This window comes from Rhynchophorus ferrugineus, unplaced genomic scaffold (assembly GCF_030347505.1).
Source record: "Rhynchophorus ferrugineus isolate W39M unplaced genomic scaffold, kcgeb_rfMv2 rfM1, whole genome shotgun sequence".
NCBI classification, from domain to species: domain Eukaryota; kingdom Metazoa; phylum Arthropoda; class Insecta; order Coleoptera; family Curculionidae; genus Rhynchophorus; species Rhynchophorus ferrugineus.
The window spans coordinates 15,861,406-15,887,009 of NW_027472580.1; the positions used below are offsets into that span (position 1 = coordinate 15,861,406).

Here is a 25,604-nt window from a genome sequence, read left to right on the forward strand (position 1 = left end):
TCTGCATTTTTAGTCTGCCTTATTTGGTGATTAACATTGACTTTCAAAGTCTGTGCCCGAAATTTACACAGACGTAACATATCTGTGTATGATTTTTTTTTCTTTCAGCTCATTGTAAAGCTTGTTAAAGGTAAAAACTTGTATAGCTAGCATGTCAAGCTACTGGCTATTTTTGGAGAATCCTAACCTACTAAGAATCCTAACTAATTTGTGATAATTCTGATTAAAGGTAAACTTCGGGAAGTGTCATTGTCTTTAGCTTTAGTGTTCTCTGCGGGTGGGAGGCATTTCATTTGAGCTTCGTAGGTCTCTGCAAGGAGCTCGACTTTTTCTTGGTCAGTGACTGCGAAATTTCCTGTAACCGCTGATTTCAGGGGGGGGGTAACATTGTGCGTCTTCCCCACGAGGTATTTGGAGACACGCCAGAAGGGAAAGGGGCCATCCAGTCTTTGGTCCGCGAGAAATGAGTTCCATTTCATTGCTCGCCAAGTCGAGACGGCCTTACCTCCTTGCATGCTCTGTTCGCCTCCCTTTTATCTGCAGTATCAAGGGTGCATCGAGCTAATCTGCATAAACCGTTTTTGATGCGAATTTCACGTTTAAGAGAAGCGGGAAGGTTGTTTTTCCACGGCTGGGTTGTGATGAAATTTTGACTGTGGCAGATTCGTGAGCAGACTGAATATCACGAGTTAGCTTGAGTACGACTTCCTCGAGCTGTTCTGGTGTATTAAATTACATCTAAGTGCGTATCAATTCAATTTTTATTTTAATTTTGCAAGCTGTATTCAATTCTATACCAAATTCATTATATTTTAGGCAAAGTTTACCTTGCGAAAGTAAGATAAAAGTATAGATAAGAGTATAAATCATAATCATAGCTCGTTGATAATATAGTCATTCCATAGCATTAAAACTGAAAAATTGAAGAAACACTGAAGTTTGGCTTGCTTGAAGATTTTTAAGATTAGGAGTTCCTATTTTGGTAAAATCATTACCACTTGTAAATTGGAACAAAATCAATCAGGAATTTACAAGAGTGTATCAAAGGGTGAGAGGTTAGAGTTATTAAACTCATATAAACATATGACAGCAGCCAAACTAGATGCTAAGATTCCAATGTAGGATGAACAAAACATAAAAATGACGCTACAAGTGTCAAACTATAGGCAAATGCAGTCAAAAAAACAGGATGTGTGTTATATAAGCCCCAAGAAAGAAGATTTTATGTTAATCATAGTAAATGAAAGAAAATATGAAGTAAAAAAAGAATACAGCAATTAATGTATACGTGTATATTCTACGCACAAGGCTAATGCATATCCATTTGAATTGCATTCCTTGCTTTTATTGAATGAATTGAGAGACGAGTTTACATGCTGTTTTTACATATCGAAGAGATTCCATGAGTAAACAATGAAGGAATTTATTATTGAGTAATTTTAAAGATAAATGGATACCTCCGTTTTTATAAATCGATAAATAAATTGTATTTATTACCTTACATGTTGTTTTATTTTATTTTTTCTTTTAAAATTAATTATGTATATAAAAGGTAATTATGTATATAAAAGGTTAAATAATTTAGACATTATATATCAACTTGAGTTTCTAGTGAGATTTTAGGTTAATTTGTGAATTAGAGACTATAATATATTACTCTTCAAATATACGAATAATTTACAAGAACTATAACTTTGGTTTGTTATTGTAATGTTTATATATTGATAAATAATTACATATTGTTTTATTTTCTCTTTTTTGTTTTCAAAATAAAATATTTTTATATAGATTCTTATATTACATTTTTTATATTATAGTAGATGAAAAATACATCGAAAATGTTTAACTCAACAAGAGTCAATTAGGTTAATTTATGAAATAAAGATAATTATTCTATTTATATTATATTCTTCAAATGTACGTATAATTTGCATGAACTTGCAACGTTGCAAATTCAAATCCTTGTGCCCATGCCATGATTCTCCAGAATTAGATTCTTGTGTATGCCAGTTACTATATTTCTAACCTTAATGGGAAAGTCCTCATCGTCCTTAGTGTCGATATCTTCCTCGTTATTATGATTCCCACGATCATCTCTGTTCCATAAATTAATATTAGCTGGACAAGCAATGTTGGAATTCACTATGTTCAACAAGTTAACAACATTCAAGGGTGCACTGACAAGCACAAGCTAGATATGTTATTCGTTATTTCTCCAGCTTTCTACTCAGAACAGATTTTTCAAATGAGCATATGATTTTTCTGGTAATATTTCCAAAATATTTTCAACGACGTGTGTTTTATTTTATATTTAAGTCTACCTCATTAATTGTTAATTCTGGTTGTGCTAGTAATTGCTCTCCATATATAGATAGTAGCCAAACTCCAAATTAAAACTCCATTTTAAATCATTACAACTAGCTACAAACCAAATCACCACTTTGCCATCAAATTATTTGTTGCAAGTTATAGTAACAGAAACTTGTTATATGCAAAGAAGTAGTAGAGGATAAAGAAATTGATCCCTTTATTTTAAAAATACATATACACTTTATTCCTACTGATATTAAAAGGATAAATTTAGCGTTTGAAATAATATAAAAGATTTTTATAAAAGTTTCTTATATTAATTTTTTATATTATAGCAGATGAAAAATGTATCGAATATGTTTAACTGAACAAGAGTCTCAAAAGAAATATTAGATTACTTTCTGAATTCAATATAATTTATTCTAATTATATTATATTCTTCAAATGTACGTATAATTTGCATGAACTCGCAACATTGCAAATTCAAATCCTTGTGCGCATGCCATGTTTCCCCAGAATTAGGTTCTTGTGTATGTCAATCACTATATTTCTAATCTTAATGGGAAAGTCCTCGTCGTCCTTACTGTCGATATCTTCCTCGTTATTATGATTCCCATGCTCATCTCTGTTCCATAAATTAATATTAGCTGGACAAGCAATATTAGAATTCACTATGTTCAACAAATTAACAACATTTAAGGGTGCACTGACAAGCACAACGTAGAAAAGTTTTCCGTTATTTCTACTCAGAATAGATTTTTCAAATGAGAATATGATTTTTCCGGTAATATTTTCGAAATATTTAACGACGTTGTGTATTTTATTCTTAAGCCTACTTCATTAATTGTTAAATCTGGTTGTACTGGTAATTGCACTCCAGGTATAGTTAGCAGCCGAACTCCAAATCTTATTTTAAATCATTACAACTAGCTACAAACTAAATCACCACTTTGATATCAAATTATTTGTTACAAGTTCTAGTAACAGAAATTAGTTACATGCAAAGAAGTAACATAAAATAAAGAAATTGACCCTCTAATTTTAAAAATACATGTGCACTTTATTGCTACTGATATTAAAAAGATTATTTTAGTTCATGAAATAACATAATTGGGACGTTACCCGAAAAATAGTAAAATCCTTTTTTAATTTGTTTCATTTTAGTCTTGCTGAAGTTATTGTAACATCCAGAATTCGTTTTTTTTTTTCGCAAATCAGAAAACCAAATTTTATCGAAAGCTTTGCGGTACCGATTTGGCCATCGTCAGTCAGTTTTGAAGCTACATTTTGGAAACCGCAATTTTTAATTGAATTATCTGCAACTTTTACCTGCGACTTTCGCCTAATACTGGTAATGGCAAACAAAAAATCAATCACGACTCAAGAGACAATGTTCCTGCAGATAGTCGAGAGTAATTTTATTATTAATTTTGTCTGTTAAATGCATTTCTTGTTTTTGTGTCTCGAATTTTTTGCAAGGAATATTGTTGCTACTTAATTTTTTATATTAATTGTTATGAAATTTACTTAGAATTTGTTTATATTGAAAGTACGATTTATTCAGTAATTGATCGTTATCATTACATATAAGTAATTGTAAAATAAAAATAGTTTTGTTTATAAAATTATAACGCTACTAGATTTTTGAATTGAATTTTTAAAGGATTTTTTAAAATTTAAAGTTTCATTGTGAAAAATCGATGCAAAGCGTTTTATTCGAAAGAACGGTGTATCTATTCACTGTGGCTATCCACCAATCAATCCATTCTTTTGTATCTTCATAAGAAGTGAAGTTCTGCTCAGAGACGTAATTACTCATATGTCGAAACAAGTAGTAATCAAAAGGGGGAAGGTCTGGAAAAAACGGAGAGTGGGGTACCACTTCCCTTTTGTAACATGGTCGAGCGTTTTCATGTTAAATAATAACATTGTTTTGTTTTCGCTCATATTTCGATTGTTTTTTTGCGCTGCCTTCCATTCAAACGCATCAATTACAGTTGATAGCGATGCACATTGATGATTTCATCGAACAATGTCTAAAATCTAATATCACGAATTCTAAGACGTCGAAATCAATATTCATATGTTGAAATCGATAGAGCCTGGTTTAGACTTCGACGAAATGACACATAAAATTGAAGCCAGGTCAGTGAGGCTTTAACATGACATTTTTCAGTAAGCTCATTTTCTAATGTTTTTCCTAAGCGTATTAAATCTGCTCTACTTTCTGAGATCTACCAATATCAATTGAATAATTTAAATGAAGCTCAGGAACAGTGAAGTACATCCTACTTATAACAATTATCCAAGCTGCTATTACGTTCTAATTAGCATTTTGAGACAGATGTTATGGAGTTCTAATCCTCTTTTCCTTCTTTGTTCTCATTGTAAACCTATACAGGCTGAGAATAAATGAAGAAATCATTAAAGTATTGACAAATGGTGTTATAAATCTTAACCAGTTACTCAACCCAACCAAAGAATATAGTGACCGTTAAAGTGAAAGCATATATTACCAAAATAATAAGCCGTATAAACTGTTACATCTCATATCAAAGCAATTAAAAATGTCATGTTTAAATCAAATTCTGACTCCTTCTGAAATCGTATTAAAAATGAAGTTATTCCATTAGGAGGTAATAATCAGTAAACAATCAAAGAACAAATCCAAAGACACAAATTGCATTAGTTTGCTTAAGCCTAAGGAAGGTTGAGTGAATTCTTTAGATACTTTGGCTCTTGGATGGAAGAACTGCCCTACGAAAAAAACTTGAGGATGAAGACAACGATCTAAAAATGTTCTAGGCATTTGTTTGTCTATTAAATACTAATAGGTCTTGTAAAAGAAATTTAATAAAGTGGTGTCATCATCATCATCTATCTATGTCCAGATGATTTATATATAAAAGTTTTGTTTATGTTTATACAACTAGTAATTGGGTATTGTATTAACTATCATTGTTATTAACTCTAATGAATAATGGAGAAGAAAAATCTACAGGTAGTAATACCAGCTTTTCTCAATAAATGCTTATTAAATTTAATAAATGATAATAATTATTTTCTAAAAATGATGTTAAAGAACATAAAAAAAATTTGATGCTCGGTTTCCATGTTAATTATCAGTGAAACCTCTAAATATTTGCTGAAACAAAACGAAATCGAGCCATTTTTTAAATAAATCGTTACGGGTAACGAAAAGTCTATTACGCAAGGCCATAATATGCGAAAAGATTGTCGTTAAATCTCGAAGAAGTTTTACAAGTTGTTGCAAATATAGCATTGACACTAAGTGTTCAGGATGTCAGAGCAACGAGCAAAATGAGCAAAATTTTTAATTATGTTTATACAATTCTAATAGTTGCCCAAACTTTTTATAATATATGTATTTTTATAGCTTTATGGCAGTATTTTGGGTCTTTTTGGCAGATGGTCGGGCAGTGTTTGATCACATTTTGTTGCCGCTACCTGGTCTCTGTCTGAATATATAAAAACCTTTCTAATGGGCCGTTGGTTAGAAGAGATAGTGATTAGCATATACAGCATGCTTTCAGATTAGTGTGACATACATGACATACTGAGTGGTTCTACTTAACCGGGCAATCGTATGGTACAAGTTTTGGAGAAAGTCTCCTACCTCGGTCTCCAATTATATCGCAGGTTTCAACGGTCAGCATCAATACAGCACGCTATCTGCAAAGGCAATGGCGTGTATAACCTTCTATACCCACTACTATACAGAAAATAAATTTTTATTTCCAAAGAAAGTGACCCTGTATAAAATGCTGGTCTGCTGGAACCAATAATAATAAACAAATAAAATGGATCCAAAGGTACTTTGCTACTGACTAGAATCAGAGAGCTATCGAAGAAGTTCTCCATCAAGGAAGCTGATCCCAAAAGTTAAGTGGAAACTAATTGTTCATCATGAACTGTTTAAACTTGGCCAAACCATTAAATCAGCTGCCTACTATCAACAACTGATGCAATTGAAGTAGATAATTAAAAAGAACGGCCAGAACTGATCAATAGGAATGGCGTTGTCTTCCATCAAGACCACATACATTCTAGTAACTTGGCCCAAATTGGAGGGAGATTGGCCAACATTACATTTTAAAGGCTGTACAGTGGGGCAATTATAGTTTTACTAGAAAAATGACAAAAATCATCGATCAATATGGTAATTAGTCTTTTTAATTAATATTTTTATTTAAATTAGATATGCTTAGTACAATCTTAATTTTCAAATTAATTTTCTACTTTAATATACAGAGTACTGGGATTAAACATCAGTATGTATTTTCCAAACTAAAATAAAACTAAACTATTTAAGCTAAAATTGAGAATACACTTATAAACTGAACAAGTTCATGTGGTTTTGTTCGCTTCAACCTTCTGATTTCCTGCGTGATATCCAGTAGCTCTATTGCTTTCACGTTGCTGTGATTTAACAAACTCATTTCGTGTTTTAAGGCAAAATCTTGGACTACTTCGTGTATCCATTTGATTCTGAAGTTATTGAGCAGCTCTTCGTTACTTAGGTAACGATAAGTATCGGTATTTAATCGTAGGACATTGTTTTGAGTGCGTTGGATTACTAGTTGGTTGGATGTTTTAGTGCAACCCCATAATTGGATCCCATAGGTCTAAGTTGGGTTTATGACTGACAAAATATAAACAAATCTCTTTAATTTTAGGTCAAGTGGAGAGTATCTTCAGACTACCAAGTACAGTGGCTTGACTTTGAGCCTAATCTGTTCTGCTTATTGTCTAACATGATGTTCCCTATTTAACCTATCATCGAGATATATTCCGAGATATTTAGCTGATTCTGCTTGAGAAATCTAGGAACCGTTAAGTAATATAATTAGGTTTTTGTCATTTCGACGCAAAGGCAAATTAACATGGACAGATTTGGAGGCATTAAGATGTATTTTCCAGTCTCCAGTCCATTTGTTAGATTTTGTCGTTGACTGCAATTTGTACATTTTCTATAGCCTTAGACAGACATACATCTTTTACCATGCTGGGTCGTCGGCATATGTTCCAAGTACTGTTTCCTTTGTTGTTGGAATATCAGCAGTATACAGATGATATAGAAGTGGTTCCAAGACACTACCCTGTCGAGCTCCAGCCGAAATAGGTTGAAATAGGTTAGTGAATAGTTGAAAAATGTTGAGAATGCCTCTTCATGCGAGCCTAATTATTATTTCGAAAAGATATGATTGCGGCAGTCAACAGTAACTCCGCGGTAGCCATTTGCATTTTGTAGATTAATCCCAAATACTATAACCGGTCAAAAGCCTGTAAGACGTCCAGAAATATTTCAGGGCAGTATCCCTTTTCTTCTAATGTGTTTTCAACAACCGCTGTTACTCTGTGTACTTGTTCGATTGTCAGGTGGTGATTTCGAAATCCAAACTGGATATCTGGTATGTCTATAAATGGTTTAATACGTTTTAACAGCAGTTTTTCAAAGAATTTTGATATCGTAGGTAGCAGCGACCTGTAAGATCCAGCTTGTTCTGCCGGTTTGTCCAGCTTTTAATTAATATAAATAAATTAAGTTTGAACAAATATAAAAAAATGTTATATTATTTATCACATGACAGCTTAAATTTTAAAAAAATATATACAATTTACACATGTGAATAATATAAGAATAGAAAATGAATATGCAACCACTTATTCGTTATTTATTCGGTAAAACATCAAGTAAACGTAGCATTAATAATTACAGTCTCGTTGCTGGTGGAGTTTTTTTTTTGAAGTGACTGGTTCATTTTCGTCATCTGTATCTGCATTTTTTTATTTGACATTTTACACGGAATTCATTACGAATTATCGTCGGTTGGTAACATTTTGTCACTTTTTTCACATTCACTAATGAAATCTCTTCACAGTTATTTTGAATTCTAGATATAAAAGTTCGGTCGGACTTATTTCATCCGAGATTAATTTCAAAAACCTCTGCGAATCGTACGACGTCATTGGATACCCGGTAACAGGGTGAGAGGGAATTTATTGAGTATAACTTCTTTGAAATTGTTTCAATTTCAAAAACAGTTGCAAGGCAACATAATAATTGCAACACGAAATGGCTGGAAAATTACTTAAACAATGGACAGGATGATAATAATAAAAAATAATAAAATATTTATTTATAATAATAATATAGAATAGAGAGATTAGAAAAAACATTTATATTTAAATTAGATTGTACTTGTAATTTTTCAGCACATATCTTTTACCATGATAATTGTGTTGTCGGCAAATGTTCCCAATATTGATTCTTTTGTTGTTGTAATATCAATAGTATATAGCGGAGTGGCCCCAAGACATTACACTGGGGAACTCCAGACGAAAAAGGTTTAGGTTTAAGTATTGATGAAGGGAAATCATGCGAGATTTTTTCGAAATTTCAAATTTTCTCTCGAAAAACTATGATTCCAGCAGTCAGCAGTAATTCCACGGTAGCAATTTGCTCATTTTTTAGATTAATCTAAAATGCCTTACCAGGTGAAGAGCTGATTAGGCGTTTAGGAATATTGCATGGTAGTATTTCTTTTCTTTGACTCCCTTTTCATCAACCACTGTTACTCTAGACACTTGGTCGACTGTGGAATGGTGATTTCGAAATTATAATATAAATTATATAATGATCGGTATAACATGTTTTAACAGCATTTTCTCAAATGATTTTGATTTCTCATATGTGTTTATTTCTGAATTATCACAACTAGCGTTAACAATATTGGAGTGTGATTAAACGATAGTTCAGACGAGCTCTGTATTCTTGTTTGATTTGATGAGATGCCTTTCGAAATGTAAAAATCAAGTAGTCTCTAGAATTTTATTGCTATAGGTGGGCATTTTATTAGTGGCATAAAGTTTATTCAGTAGCAACACTTGGTGTAATACCCTTTCTATACGTAAATATTATTTCCGAACGTTCGGTTTGCCCTGTCCAACGTATGTCTGCCATAACACACACATATCAGTCTGTAAAAAATTGATAAAATCAAGCAAACGAGTATCAGTTACCCTAAGCCTTTTTTCATCTTATAAAACTATTTTATCTATAAGACGTCAGATATTTGATGATATTAATATTTTGTAATCTAACCTTGATGTGCTTCACACTTTTTGAAGGTTTGTCTAATTAATACCTTTCTTTGCTTGTTTTTTTAGAACAGATGATCATTCGGTAGTGTTGGAAGCCCGTTTTCATATATGTGGTATATATTAAAATATTATAATTCTATCTTAAATACTTGCATATGAATAGTAAACAAAAATAACTGCATAGTATAGATGGATAGTATAGATAGTTAGTTATCTGCCTCGATATTATGAGACACGTTAGACGGTAGTAAAAATAGTAAATATTTACATCAAGTTATACATTATTACATCTGCTGGTATTAGCCATACAAGAATTAACTATATTTTTCTAACTTTTTTCTGTCTTATATTGCATTGAAGAACCTCACACCGTAAACCTACATTAAAATGTTAATTTATAACACATAAATTATTAAAATAATATATTAATAAAACTCGTAAATAGACAAACCAAAACAAAAAAAAGGCCAAATAAAAAAATAGAGTGCGACCAAAAAAAACTACACTACATATAGATTGGAGATTTTTGGTATTTAAAATTACATTATTTCATAAATTTCAGTTTTTATTTCAAATCCAATTTTTTACAAAAATAATATTTAATCCGGGTAAAGTAAATCCGAAAAGTTATCGTAAAATAGTTTTTCAAAATTAGTAAAATAAAATAAAATATGCCCACTCAGTCTTATTAACTTCATAATCATTCCTCATTACAAAGTTACAAATTTTTTTTTTCATTATCTAACCTTGGAAATTATTTATCAAAATAAGTGTATATGTTCAGAATTATATCTAAATTGTAATAAATAAATTATACGCATTACACTTAGTGTTGATTTTATCAAAAAATACAAATGCATACCTTTTCAGACAAAATCACTCGTTCTTTTCAATAGTCATCCTAAATAAATTACGTCTTAAATATCATCTACATGATTATTCAATTATATTATCAGTTATAATATGGTGAAGGAACTTGTGTTTTAGTCATAAATTAATTAGTTGCTTAATTGTTTTCTTCTGCCGTATAATAAAGGTTAGTCAATTAGAACGGCAATTTGTTTGGTTTAGGTCCATATACAAATTGTAAAAAAATTGAACCGACTTCAAAAAATAAATAAGGAACTCACTAAAAAGTAAAAAACAATCAAACTTAGATTTTTAACACAAAAACAAAACAAAACAAAACGTTTTAAAATAAAATATGTACGTAATAATTGTTGTAATAACTAAATAAAAATAAAGAAAAAGCTTACTTAACCCATCTACTACACGTATTTTATATTCTACTATAAACATACCGTTGCGCCTACCTAAATCTATTTATCTATTTAGAATATTATTTTAATTACTACCAACTGCCCTGTTTGACGGTGACGAGCCTAAATAATACAGAAATAATATATATATATATATATATATATATATATATATATATATATATATATGAAGGAAGTGCACTCTTTTGAATAAAAAAAGAATTTTGAAAATCGATCGATAATTGACGGAGAAATCGGTGAACATACTTTAAAAAACATAGATATAGTCGAACATAGAACCTTCTCCTTTTTAGAAGTCGGTTAAGAATGTACGAATTCAGTCATAAACACTCGATTTTTTGAAATAGTCCTCAATATATTATGTTCTAAATATGATTATTCAATTATTTTTATTAATTAAAAATGGTGAAGGAAATGGTGAAGTAGTTAATTAATTATATATTTAATTGACTCTACCGTAACATGAAGCATAGTTAGTTTATTTAAACTCTAGTTGTTAGATTTAATATTAAATATAAGTTATAAAAATATTTTATATTTATATGCCAATGTTGGTAGATCCAATGCAAAAATCTGAGCAGAAGACACTTAAAATTCGACAACTTTACTGGTTAGATACTCCAGACTTCATCTGAGATCAAATAGACTGATTTAAATAGATTAGTATTTTAAATAGAATAACCAAGAACTATACGATGACCTTGAAATCAGATGGATCTACGAAGATATCTACGATTACTTCGTAAAACATGAAATAACGTAGCTAACGACACCAACGTTTAATACTACAATACTACTGCACATCACGCAGGAAACTATATAAATGTTAGTATTAACTTGGGTTTAAATTGATACATACTGATTATTTACTAATCTTGTGTCTATATATTCTATGTATCTATATAATCTATATATTATTTTTACCGATATTTATATTCTTTTATCCCATATCTTTTAAAATGAATGACAACAAATTAAATTTATTTTGTTCGTAATTAAATTTTGCCTGTCACCAAATTTAATATTATTTTTGTTTGTTTGTTGTTTTCCTCGATTTCCCCCCTTCCCCTATCGGATTCTGATTTGGTTCCAATGGAACCACTTCGGAAGTACTCGTTCAAATCAAAAAATAATTTTGAAAATCGGTCCATGATGGAGAAATCGGCAAAGACACATTAAAAAAAATTATACAGCAGAACATAGAACCTCTTCCTTTTTGAAGTCGGTTAATTATAATATGGACTCACCTTAGGAAAGGTAAGAGCTTTACTAGCCGTTAACCAACCATCTTTCTTCTTCTCGATCTTGTAAACCTCAACACAGTTATCGTTGAATCGATGTGATATCACAGCCTTACAGTCCGGGCTCCATTTGACGTGGGTGGAATAATCGAAATCCACGTTAATCCTAAAGGACTTACGATCCTTCTGCGTCAAGTCCTTGATGTCCCAAATGAAAATCGTTCTATCTGTAAATAAAAATAAATCTATTATATTTAATATTCCAATATCAATCAAGCAATAATAATTGACCAATTTTCATTTATTATTAGTATTATATCATTATCAAGAGTCAATCATAAACTATAATTAGGATGAAAGGGAAATGTAACAAAAAGGGAAGGGAAGATAATTACTATTATAGACTGAAATATATTCACATTTAGTTATATGGGATACATGAATAAATAAATGGTTTAACAAACTCATAATAAGTGATATCGACGCTTCTAAAGAAGTTTTTAAGATCTTTGGGACCATCTTGATTTGGTACATCAGTCCCTATCCAGTTTTTATTTTACTTGTTGTCGATTTAATTTTTTCTTCTTTTCATTCCTTTCTTTAACTTTCATCTGCGGCAATTCATATCTCAATCAAATTAAAAAATCAAAACAAACAAATAAACAATGTTTCACTCAACCGACCACCTCTTAACTTTTTTCTATAAATCAAGTTCGATTAAATCAAATCATGTGTCACTTCATCTAACCATCTCAAGTTTTGTTTTCTTTTTTTATTTTTCCTGTTGGCTCTGATAGATTTACTCTCTTATTGTACCTTTATTGCTCACTTTCGAGTAGTTTCTCATCAAATTGCTATATCTATTTATTTCTCTATTCAGTAACTCATTTTTATTATGTGTTATTATTGGCGGTTTTGACTGGCTCATAAAACAGATAAAATTATTAATTTCTTAATCTTAAAATAATCATCAAATAATCATTGGGGTTAGAGTATAAATTCTTAATTTCTAATAATTGTTTTGTATCTATAGTCTAATCAAAGAAGTATAGAAGATACGTCATCAAGATGTTTAATGTATTGCCTGTCGCAATTTGTACATTCGCCTTAGAATCAGACAATATTTTCCTTTTCATTTTATTCTAGTTAGAAAGAGAAACAATGATGTCTGATAAGTCCAAACGTGTAACCGAACTAGCCTGCCAAAGTCGTTCGGTGGTCAAACGTATTTAAAATTCTTCCAGAGAAGCTTGAATTCAGCCGAAAAGAAAACTGTCCTCATAGGAACCGGGTGACGAATCAAGATCAGCTTGATGTTAGCTCTATCAATGATTGAATATACGAAATATATAAAAACAGTGAGTAGTTATTCAATAGACACATAATTTAATACAATTATTTCAGAGGAAACTGCTAGTCTGAACAGTATCGAAGAGGTCTAATGGCACTACCGGATATTGCTCTTAGAAGAATACAATTTTAAAAGCATATAGAAAATATAGTAAGACTTATTATTTCAAAGTTTGTATTTAGATGAGACATCGATATTTCAAAATGGGACCAATATACCCAATGATCACTCATGGCAAGATGGTAATAAATATAGTATTAGGATAACAAAAGTTGGTGAAAAAAGATAAACGTTGGAATTACACTTGAGTAGGTTTTATTAGTCATAGCCTCATCAACTCGATCAGCCACATTGAAGAAGAAATTGATAAATAATGGAATCGTGAATAAATGTTAGATAGATTGGAAATTAACAGTTTATGATTCAATGCTGCCAATTTCTCAAACAGGGTGATGGAAACAATGAGAATGGAAACATGAAATGTTTCCAAACAAAGAACAAAAGATGTTTGAGCACAGATAGTAGTAACAAAACAAACTAAGAAGAAATACAGTGATATCAAAATGCCTTTACAAGGAAACACTGTATCGAACGATACAAGAACTAAGCGTAAAAGGTAAATATGCTCTCTAATGAATGTAAAATATATTACTCGTATATATTATTGTTAATTAGGTGGATTAGACTTTCAGTGGGTACAACTGCATTAAAAACGCGCTTAGAACTCTTACTCACAGGTGGTATGGAAAAGAGTTCAATGTAAATATATGTATATAATTGTTAATTAGGTGGATTAGACCTCTAGTGGATAAAACTGCATAAAAAACGCGCCTAGAACTCTAACTCACAGGTGGTATGGAAAAGAGTTCAATGTAAATATATGTATATAATTGTTAATTAGGTGGATTAGACTTCCAGTGGATACAACTGCATAAAAAACGCGCCTAGAACTCTAACTCACAGGTGGTATGGAAAAGAGTTTAATGTAAATATATGTATATAATTGTTAATTAGTTGGATTAGACCTCCAGTGGATACAACTGCATAAAAAACGCGCCTAGAACTCTAACTCACAGGTGGTATGGAAATAGAGTTCAATGTAAACATATGTATATAATTGTTAATTAGGTGGATTAGACTTCCAGTGGATACAACTGCATAAAAAACGCGCCTAGAACTCTAACTCACAGGTGGTATGGAAAAGAGTTCAATGTAAATATATGTATATAATTGTTAATTAGGTGGATTAGACTTCCAGTGGATACAACTGCATAAAAAACGCGCCTAGAACTCTAACTCACAGGTGGTATGGAAAAGAGTTCAATGTAAATATATGTATATAATTGTTAATTAGGTGGATTAGACCTCTAGTGGATAAAAGTGCATCAAAAACGCGCCTAGAACTCTAACTCACAGGTGGTATGGAAAAGAGTTCAATGTAAATATATGTATATAATTGTTAATTAGGTGGATTAGACCTCTAGTGGATACAACTGCATAAAAAACGCGCCTAGAACTCTAACTCACAGGTGGTATGGAAAAGAGTTCAATGTAAACATATGTATATAATTGTTAATTAGGTGGATTAGACTTCCAGTGGATACAACTGCATAAAAATCACGCCTAGAACTCTAACTCACAGGTGATATGGAAAACAGTTCAATGTAAATATATGTATATAATTGTTAATTAGGTGGATTAGACCTCCAGTGGATACAACTGCATAAAAAACGCGCCTAGAACTCTAACTCACAGGTGGTATGGAAAAGAGTTCAATGTAAATATATGTATATAATTGTTAATTAGGTGGATTAGACCTCTAGTGGATAAAAGTGCATCAAAAACGCGCCTAGAACTCTAACTCACAGGTGGTATGGAAAAGAGTTCAATGTAAATATATGTATATAATTGTTAATTAGGTGGATTAGACTTCCAGTGGATACAACTGCATAAAAAACGCGCCTAGAACTCTAACTCACAGGTGGTATGGAAAAGAGTTCAATGTAAACATATGTATATAATTGTTAATTAGGTGGATTAGACTTCCAGTGGATACAACTGCATAAAAAACGCGCCTAGAACTCTAACTCACAAGTGGTATGGAAAAAAGTTCAATGTAAATATATGTATATAATTGTTAATTAGGTGGATTAGACTTCCAGTGGATACAACTGCATAAAAAACGCGCCTAGAACTCTAACTCACAGGTGGTATGGAAATAGAGTTCAATGTAAATATAATAAAACACAACCCTAACATATAAACTATTATAACTGTGTATTTAATTCTAGTTTTAATGCATTATAGGCATTAGATAATATATGCATTAGATCTACTATAATGTTTTGTTATATGTCAAAGCTAAACTGAACTAAAACTCAGAGTTGAGTATGTTCAACAGTTCTTTGGCTAGACTATAGATATTTTTTGTGTATATATTATATGTTCAAATCATTCTTTACATTATGCTATGTATTTATTTCTCTTTTTTCGTTTCGTTTGCACTTTTTTAAGTTTTTGGGCTCCTGTCAATGCATTGAGTTTTCACTTACATTTTTTTGGGTCTTATAACATAAGAGCGTTACATATTCTACAAAAAACCTTTTCCACGGGTAAATATTACAACAAATTAGCACCTAAAATTTCTTCAGTCTTAAATTCTATCACATAATGGTATTGCGCCCTTTGATTTCAAACGGCCTTCACAATATAGCGGTGAGTAAATGGAAGCCACGATTTAACTTGTTATATCACCGAGTCATAGTGGTAAAGATTTGGAAGTTCAATTTGTAATACCTCATCATAAGACAATTTTGTTGAAACAATAGTGAAAATAGAATTAATGGCCTTTCATATAAAAAATGATCTTTTCACAGCTTAACAGTACAAATTATCTTACGACAATTTAACAAACTGTTATATCAATTAAACACTACAGTTTCTCATTATTTATTTAAATCAAATTCCTACAACATTCTACGTTTTTTTATTGGTATTTAAATAATGATTTAATCACGAGACTTTTTTCTTGCATAATGTTTATCTCGGACATTGTTTGATTGTCTACATCATGGTAATTATTTATATCACTTCCTATGACTTGTTTCAGACGTACGCTAAAGAAATATGTAAATATATTATGGCATATAACTACAATAGGTATGACATAGTATTGCGAAACGGTAGAAGAAACTATTTTATTATTTACATGGGACACTACCCACTAGTAAATTCTTTGTTACGTTTAACGAACAAAGTCGATTCAACCTTACAAAGACTAACAGTATTTCTTCCATAAATATGCATCCAAGCGATTACTTAATTTTTATTTTTATTTTCTGATGCATTTTTTCTTTGCATTTTTTTATTTTTGTGATTACGGTTTGTCTGGATTGAATTCACTATTGCTAATCGAGGCTGCAAGAAGACATAGCTGATAGATATTACCTAACCTGAAATCGACCTTTTTTATTTTTCCAGGACGACCAGATAGAACCAAATGGCTTTTGATGTCGCTTAGGTTCGATTGGCTCAACTTATTTTCATGTTGTAAGGCGCCAAGAGAAAACTGAGCATTTTGGATTGGAACACTTGGAGTAGTACAACTTGTCTGTCGGAGACGTACCTGTACCATACCTGTACTCCGTAGAGGAAGATTGGACGGATCAGCATTTTATACAGAGTCGCTTTCTGGTAAATTGCAAGTTTGTTTCTTCCGAAAAGGGCAAAATAGACTGTACACGCCATTGCCTTTGCAAACAGCATGCTGAATTTGAGCTGACCACTTGATGTTGCGATCGAATAGGAGAGACTGAGGTATGATACCTTCTGGAGCCAGGGGACAGGGACTTTTTCAATTTGAAGGCGGTATGCAGGGAACTCCTTCCAGCGATTGAACGGAATAGCCTAATTTTTGCTCGAATCGAACTGAGCGTGAAACAGATAGTTATTCCATATTCATACATATTACATTTGACACTTTTGCCTAGTTAAAGTATCCTATAGATCGTTAGAAAGTTCGATACGCTCCTTCAATAACTCATTTAGGTTTTCGCATGGAGTTTTTTCCACTCTAGTGCTACTTTTCCATGCAAAATTCACTTGGCCCCAAATCCCAAAATAAAAGTTCGATACACTCCTTCGACAACCATAGGTTTTGAACATCGATGTATTACTTAGCAACTAAAACTTTAAACTCTCATTTATAACTATCGATACTTATTTGAAAAAAATATCGATAAACATCGTCCCAAAAAATATTGATATTTTTGGTCGATATATCGATATATCTCGACATTAAAAAAACATTAAATGAACTATAAAAAGTATCGATGCTTTTAGTGCTTAATTTTAAAGCTTTACTAAACATATTGACACTTCTTAAAATAGCATAGCGTCTTCTGTTTACTACTTGTTCGGATAGATGCAGTATGGCTGGCTTGGCGCACTGTTTTGAAACGCCGAAGAAGTGCGAAAATTGATCCGTGAGTGAATCGCTACCAAACCAATATTGTTCTTTCGATAGGGTATCGTCTTCTTGTCATAAATATAGGAAAAAGTTGTAGAAAATTGTGAAAAATATTTTGATTAATATACTCTACCACTTTTTGTCAACAACTACTTTTTTATTGAGAAAAAATTATCAGAATACATGTAAGCATCTAATAGTTTTAAGTACCAAGAAAGAAACTGTAAAGATTTAGCCATACTGATAATATTATAAATATAATAGTATCAGTAATAAGGACAACAATTTAAATTGGCAGGTGGCAGCGCGAAAAAAGAATAATAATACCAAATACGTTCCATTGTGTTTTAATATTTGGAAAGCCACAATGACACTATAATTAAAGTAAATGGTTTATTTCTATTTCATTCTGTGTTCTTCTCAAACTTTCTTTGGGATAGAAAAGGCAAGAGATAATTGCTGGATTCCATTACGTTCAAAAGAACAGTTTAATTTTGAATCATGTAAAATTATTTTTATATTTTGATATAAAGAGGAATGGAGTAATGACCACTAAATATCTGTACCGTATTTTCTCCATAAATCTTTATCAACTATTGCACCATCGCACTTTTTTATGGTAAATATAATAATAACGTTATTTATCGCCAATCAGGAATATTTTAAGAGTATCTTTCATTCAAACCTCACTAAAAGAAACTAAAACCATTGAAAGATCTTGAACAACCATCGGGAGACTTAGAAAATTAAAATAGTCAATCAAAAAAAGACCTAATGTTTACCAAGAGATTTTTCGAACAGCAAAGCCAGAAGGTTAAAGACCAAACGAATGAGACTAGTCGGATTGAAAATAGCGTCTGAAATAGTTGACTTAAGTAGTCACTAACTAAACAGTCGATAGTCGTTTTCAGTCGATAGTTCTCACCGCTAATTACTACCTATTTCGTATTAAATAAATGTTCTTCACTCGATTTAACTGTGGGAATAAAGAGATATCTGTTGTGTATTGGAAAGGTTAGAGTTCACGTTGTTTTCTATTTAGAATCGTTTTGTGAAAGTGAAAGTATGAATCAGGCAGCGTCTTCGTTTGATCTGGTCGCGTTTCACGAAACCTTGAGATTCTGGGTAGCATCCATTTCTACTCGACTTTGTTTATTCCACGTTAACTTTTGTAAGCCCGACTTCAGAATTTATGCTGTTTGTTATTTTGCATGACGTTCATCGGTTTTGTAACCAGAGCATTACGCAATTTAACGTTAATGCGTTTATTTTTATGTAACGATAAGCTTCTTTGTATAGGATTCATAAATATATTTATAAATCATTGTCTGAATATATCCATATGAAATATTGATGGATATATTCTAAGCTTTAGAAGTCACTATCACGACAATTATCATTGTACCTTAAATTATTCATAAATAAATAATTTCATTTTAATTTTTAAAAAGTATAGAATCGTTTAATATTATTTAAAAGGACAACTTCATAAGATAATAATATTATTTGGATAATTACTTTTAGCAAATGAACTTTCATTAATGTTTTAATCTAACGGTATAAAAAATATATACAAGCATAAATATATAAATAAATGAATGTATTGCATATAGGATTGGCCAGTTTTTGAATTACTTGATTTTTAATTCGATTCGTTTTCAATTTTACCTTCAAGGTTCATTTTCATTTTATTCCGATTAATTTCATTATTTCCAATTCATTTTTTTAAATTTTTTTTTGTCAAAATTTTTATTTCACAATCTTTTGAATATTTTTCATTACTGCTTAATCATCAGCGTCTCGGCTAAACATTTCTTTCGGCGCTATGTTTAAATCATAATGTCTTCCTTCGCTCGCCGTCTCCGTCATAATGGCAGATATTTTGATTTAAAAGGCTTTGGGCAGCTTCGGTCGGATACCGTCGTTATTTGTTTTTTTCTGAATTAACCTAACGTATGTGACTACGGATTAGTCACAGAGCAGCTCCAGAAGCTAGGTACCGATTGCAGTCACCGTAGACTCGTTATGTCTTCGCCGAAGTACCAGAATTGCTAACGTCTCGTCGTCGAAGAAAATAAGCTACCACGTCGTCGAACAGTCGATCCTCCGACAGCGTCGATTACGGGAGCCCTGTCTGAAAAATAGCTTGTTTTCAACGTCGTCGATGGACCACATTCAAGTGCCAAAGCGACGATGATGCAACGGTATCTGTAGGACCGGAAGATATCAACAGCCGTACCAGATCGCAACCGTACCAACCACAACCGTTTCGAACTATCATATTTTTTCAAAGCCCATTTTACACAGCACATTTTGTTTGTAATTTTATGTAAAATTCTGGCAGGGGAGTATTGTAGCGAATTGAGGCATGTCGAATTTTACATCGTGGAATAACGGTCTACAAAATACCCAGAAATATAATCCCAGATGTTGAACACGGGCGGGGTGCCAATTGGAACCCGACACCGAATAGCTGGCGGCAACCCCGAGACGTTTATCTGGGATATTACTGAAGGGTATTTCGGTCATTCAGTGCTCAACCCTCGTTCGGTTAAGACGTGCCACCATCGACTGCCCAAGCCTCGTCAACAGGTAACTCCGCTGCCATCCGTTTTATTTATTTGTATTTTCACATTTTTTATTTTGCCAATAAATAACGATCACATTATGTAAACACCACTGTTTCATTTCGATTTACCTCCATTCACCGAGCCACATCATTTTATACCCTAAAATATATTTAGTATTTGTATGTCAATTACTTCTTACAAATGTAATTTGTAATTAATATTTTAAATACCTATCGTAGAGGTATTTTGTAGTTAGTATTTCAAAACCTTATGACTTCAAAATACATTTGAACATTAATACATTTAAAGTATTTTTAATGGGCGCTTTTTGCAGGAACTAAGGCTCAATAACTTTCGCAAGCAAATGGCGACCGCTAAATATGTCAAATGTTGTGCACCTGTGCTGTATGTCTAATTGTCAAGTATGTTATCAATTGACATTGTCATTATTAAACTATTATTTTCATGACACTTGTGCGTATTAAATATAACGGTACGAATGTTAACTCCACACCTACATGACATCACTGTGACCGCAAAAGAGAAAGAAGATGTGATGATTTGTTAAAACTGTCCTATCGCCCTAGAATGCTTTGGTTAATAGACAGTAATAGAAAAAAAATAGCAGAACTAGTAAAGAATGATGATTTTATTGTACACAAGTACACAACAAGAGGTTGTTTGTTTGATTGTACCTTTAAAGGTCTAGTGCTCATGAAAGGATTTTTTCTTGATAAACAGGCTGGTCAGGATTAGCTCTATTCTATTTACATAAAACCAGACCGTATTTTATAATTTATATTTCAACACTAGAAATATATACTTTACGTTAAAATTAAAGGCCTGTTTCTTTGAAAAAAAAATGGTAACTGAATAATATCTTTCCCAATAAGAGTAAAGTGGTAAAGTTACTAGTGATATAAAGCTTCATAACGTTTATGTTAAAATGTTATCTAATGTTTAACCAAATGTATTCCTGTGGCAATAAATGTTCGTTTCATTTACTAGGTATGTGTTATATCGATAGTGGCTATGCTATCATATTTGATATTGACAAGGTCATGTTACATAGAGCGACTAACACACCTCTGATTGTCCGGAAAAAAACGATGTGTTTGTGTCTATAACATGTGCTGAGTGGAGGGTTTAGAACTAAAGGTTAGATTATATATTTTGATAAATAGGCAGCATTGTTGTTCAACAAGTCGCCACTGAAATAATTTTCAAGTAAATTATTTTTTAAGGGAGACCAATAAAGATAAATAACTAACTGAAAAGACATACTAGTAAACGTTTTAGAGATACTTAAAGTATTTTTTAACATAGTGTAGTGTAGTTTGAATAAAAGTAAGGCCAAGTTACCACTAAGGGTAAACTGAAGATCAAAGTCCAGTAGTCAAGAATTAGGAAACACATATTTAGGAAACGTATGTTATGAAAAATACCTTCACTACGTGGATTGCTACAAAAATATCACATTTCAGGGTGTCGGTGTCGATGATATTCGAAGGCAAACTGAAAGACCTGTGAACTAACACAGTTATTTAAATTTGAGCAGAAGCTTACAGTTCAGGGTGTATTGCCACCAAAGCCGTATTATAGTAGCTCACTTTTTCAGCTGGCGAGCACGACATTTTCATTCCAAGAAGCTGCCACTTCTCTCCGTTAAAATGAAATATTTTTAAGGAAATTAAAATATTTTGTTTAACTGCTACACGATGCATAACTTAGAGTTAACGTATATTGTTAAAATTTTAAGAAACAGATGGTTCTGGTCTAAAACTATTTTAGAAAATATTGAAAACCTATTTACACTATAAGTACTCTTCAGAAAAAAGCCACTTTAACCATGAAGATTAAGTAAATAGACTGAACTGTTATATTTGGAACCAGTTATGATAGAGAAATTATTATATCCCGAAATAGTGATTGCTTGGTATGGATTTCAGAGTAACAATGTTATTATTCGGAATAAATATAGTAAATATGGTGCGATTTGACTACAAGGATCCTACAATTATTTTAAGTCTGCAACTATTTATGTCGTCGTGAAAGGTAGCCACTAGCAAGTAATAACATGATATAAATTTGAAACATTAATAAGAAGTTGTACCTTCTTGAATATCTAAAATTATATACAAGACAATATGTTCACGTATAATTTTTTTTTGAATTAAAACATTTAGTTGTATTCGGGAATTAAAAAAAATCGATTTGAAAACTTCTTATTAGTTTATCGCATTTTGTTTGTGGATGAAGTATTACGTAACTACGTATTTACACATTTATTTTTATGCAACGATATTTAATAAATACCTTCGTTTAATTGTATGCATGTAACATTAAACGTAATACATAATAATTACAACCATTGTTTTGGAATCTTGAAATAATAATAGATAATCTATTTTAAATACGTTTGTATGAAACAAAAGGACCAGAAGCAAGTAATTTTCGCAGGTGTCTTATGACGTTAATTTTAATGAATAAGAAAATATATAATAACAATAGAATGAAAAAAACATGTCTGCTTTTTTGTTATTTATTACGTTGTTACTTGACAAATCCTAATGTTCATGTATTAACACTATTGTTTTTCTGTTAAATGCACCTCACTATTCTACAATATACAAACTCAAATAGTTTGTTCTCTTCCTGTCTTGTTTGTTATCCAAGAGTTGCCATACTCCGACGTTAACAGGAGAATGAAGTTTCTCCTCATGTCTCCTTGCGATTTATTGATTTAGTGGGTGATAGTCTCAGTGATATGTATATCTTATGGATGCACTTACTATTATTTAGTACTTTGCTCTGGAAAACTTGTATTATTTTGCTTTTTGACGGAACACCACCATAACTATATTCCGCAGATAGGTTCTAATTAGCGTTGGGAACTATTAACCGAAAATGACAATCGACTGTTTAGTAATTGTCTACTTTTTATTATCGACTGTTTCAATCGCAATTTTTGGTTCGACTCGTTTTACTACTTTTACCACTGACTGTTTTCAGTAATTATTTTCGATCCGACTGATTTTGTTACTATTTACTATCAACTGTTTTAGTCGTGTACTTTTAGTTACTATTTTTGGTTCTACTAGTTTCATTCGACTGATTTTTAACGTCATGGCTCCGTTGTCCTAACCGCGACCTTGACAATAATGTACCTAATTTACGCTTACGTATGTTTATATGTAATAAATATTTATATATATCAGCAAGAGTAGTTTGATAATAACAATAACTTAATTAATTATACAGTCAGAAAGATGGGGAACTGTTGTAAAATTGTAGCGGCCTTGGGGCATGTCGAATTTTACATTTTAGAATAGCGGCCTATAAAATACCCAAAAAATATCCAGCAACGTCCAGCAAACGATAACGAAGATCTGGCAATCCCGAAACTATATGTTCTAATTTAGCTTAACAGATTTCATAGCTACACATCATTTTCTTTTTAAGCGTTGTTGTTTACGAGTTGTGGTTAGAAGTCATTTTTAGGTTAATTTTATAGTTACAATTTGTTAGGCAATATAGTTATATAGTTTAACAAATACGCGTGTGAACACGTAACGAATCAGCCTGTCAAAGTCGTTCAGTTATCAGACGTATGCAAAATTTTTGAAAGCGATAGTGATAAGAGGTTATAACTCTAACTTATAAACTATTGTGACTGTATAATTAACTGTAGTTATTAGATGTACTATAATGTTATTACAATGTACGATAAATTATTATTTGATAACATTTTTGTTGAATTATTTTATTTAGATTATAATCAACTGAGCCCAACTGAACTATACCTGAGTTGTGGTATGATCCTCTTATTTGTGAATTCAATGTTTGTAGATTTTTTTTTATTTGGTTTGAACTAATTGTATTGCTGAAGGGCAGTTTTGAAACCACAAAGCACTTTTTCGATGGTCAGTGACTGAATTTTTTTTCTTTTTCCAAGTTGACCCGCTAGACCCAAATTGTATTTTGCTGATGTCGATTCGGGTTCAGAAGAGGTTTTGTGGGCGACAGAGACGCCTCTGGACAATTGTCGTATTTGGTTTAACTACTGGGGTTTATGGAGGGGTAGGCATTTGATCAGATTGTTATCGTGTTCTAAGGCACCTAAGGAGAACCCCACACTGAACATGTTCGTGAGGCTTTTCACAAAGGGATGCCTGATTCTAGATGTGTATTTGCGTTCCTCATAAACCATGGGGCATTGAGTAACGCGCGGATTCTTTTGGATTGAAACACTTGGAGTAATGCAAGTTGTCTCTCAGAGACGTAGCTCTACCACACCTGTGCTCCGTAGAGGCAGACTGAATGGACTAGCATTTTGTACAGAGTCGCTTTCTGGGGGATTGGGAGTTTGTTTATTCTACAGAAGAGGGGACACAGCCGTTGCCATTGCAAATAGCGTGCTGAATTTGGGCTGACCATCGTAACCTACGGTTGAATTGAAGACCGAAGTATGATACCTTCTGGAGCCAGGGGATAGGGACTTTTCCAATTTGGAGGCGGTATGCGCGGAACTCTTTCTTGCGGCTGAACAGAATAGCCCGAATTTTGCTGGGGTTAATCTACAGTCGAGTGACTAAATGTTCTAAAGTATCCTTTAATAATATCCCATATCTCGGGGTTGCCAGACTTTCGTTATCGTTTACTAGATGTCACTGATGGCACTTCGCACGTTTTCAACATCTGGGATAATATTTCTGGGTACTTTGTATGCCGTTATTGTGAAATTCGATAGGCCTCAAGGTTGTTCAATATATATAGTACCACACTAACAAAAAAATTTAATGCCTACTGGAGAACAAAGAAAATATTTCGTAAGATGAGTCAGCAGATCCGAAAATATTTTCGAATTGATTAACGAATTTGTAAAGGCTAAATGCATAGATTGCGTGTTGAAGATGATGAGTCCTGAATTTTGTACGATCAAGCGGTTGATGAAAGTGAAATTTAACATTAAATATAATACCTAAAAGCACGCTCGTGATGTTATTCTTTTCTATGTTTATTTATGTTTTATTAACGTAAGAATTGCATTATATTTGCGTCATGGTCATCTCCGTAGATTTTTTCTTATTCGCTATTGATTCTAGTTTATTTTAATACAAACTAAGGAAATGTGCTTCTTATAAATATGAATGTGACATTGAAAAATACATTGTTTGATTATTTATACAGAGAATTTTTTAATAAATAAATATATAGTATCATTTGTGTTAACAGTAAGAATAAAACGAAATTAATTGA

At 31.9% G+C, this 25,604-nt stretch overlaps 1 protein-coding gene and 2 long non-coding RNA genes across 3 annotated transcripts in view; 2 read left to right on the plus strand and 1 right to left on the minus strand.

Moving 5' to 3' along the window:
• The window catches only part of LOC143195283 (transducin beta-like protein 2), a 253,458-nt gene that overhangs the window by 26,079 nt on the left and 201,775 nt on the right, over window positions 1-25,604 (minus strand). The window contains exon 4 of the mRNA XM_076402325.1: window positions 11,963-12,183. Coding sequence (XP_076258440.1) covers window positions 11,963-12,183 — 221 coding nt within the window. The remainder of the gene's footprint in view (window positions 1-11,962; window positions 12,184-25,604) is intronic.
• LOC143202759 (uncharacterized) lies at window positions 14,261-14,614 on the plus strand. Its single transcript, XR_013007230.1, has 3 exons — window positions 14,261-14,383; window positions 14,436-14,497; window positions 14,549-14,614. It is a non-coding gene; the product is annotated as an uncharacterized LOC143202759 (long non-coding RNA).
• On the plus strand, window positions 15,227-15,534 carry LOC143202805 (uncharacterized). The gene is made up of 3 exons (XR_013007237.1): window positions 15,227-15,288; window positions 15,340-15,401; window positions 15,453-15,534. It is a non-coding gene; the product is annotated as an uncharacterized LOC143202805 (long non-coding RNA).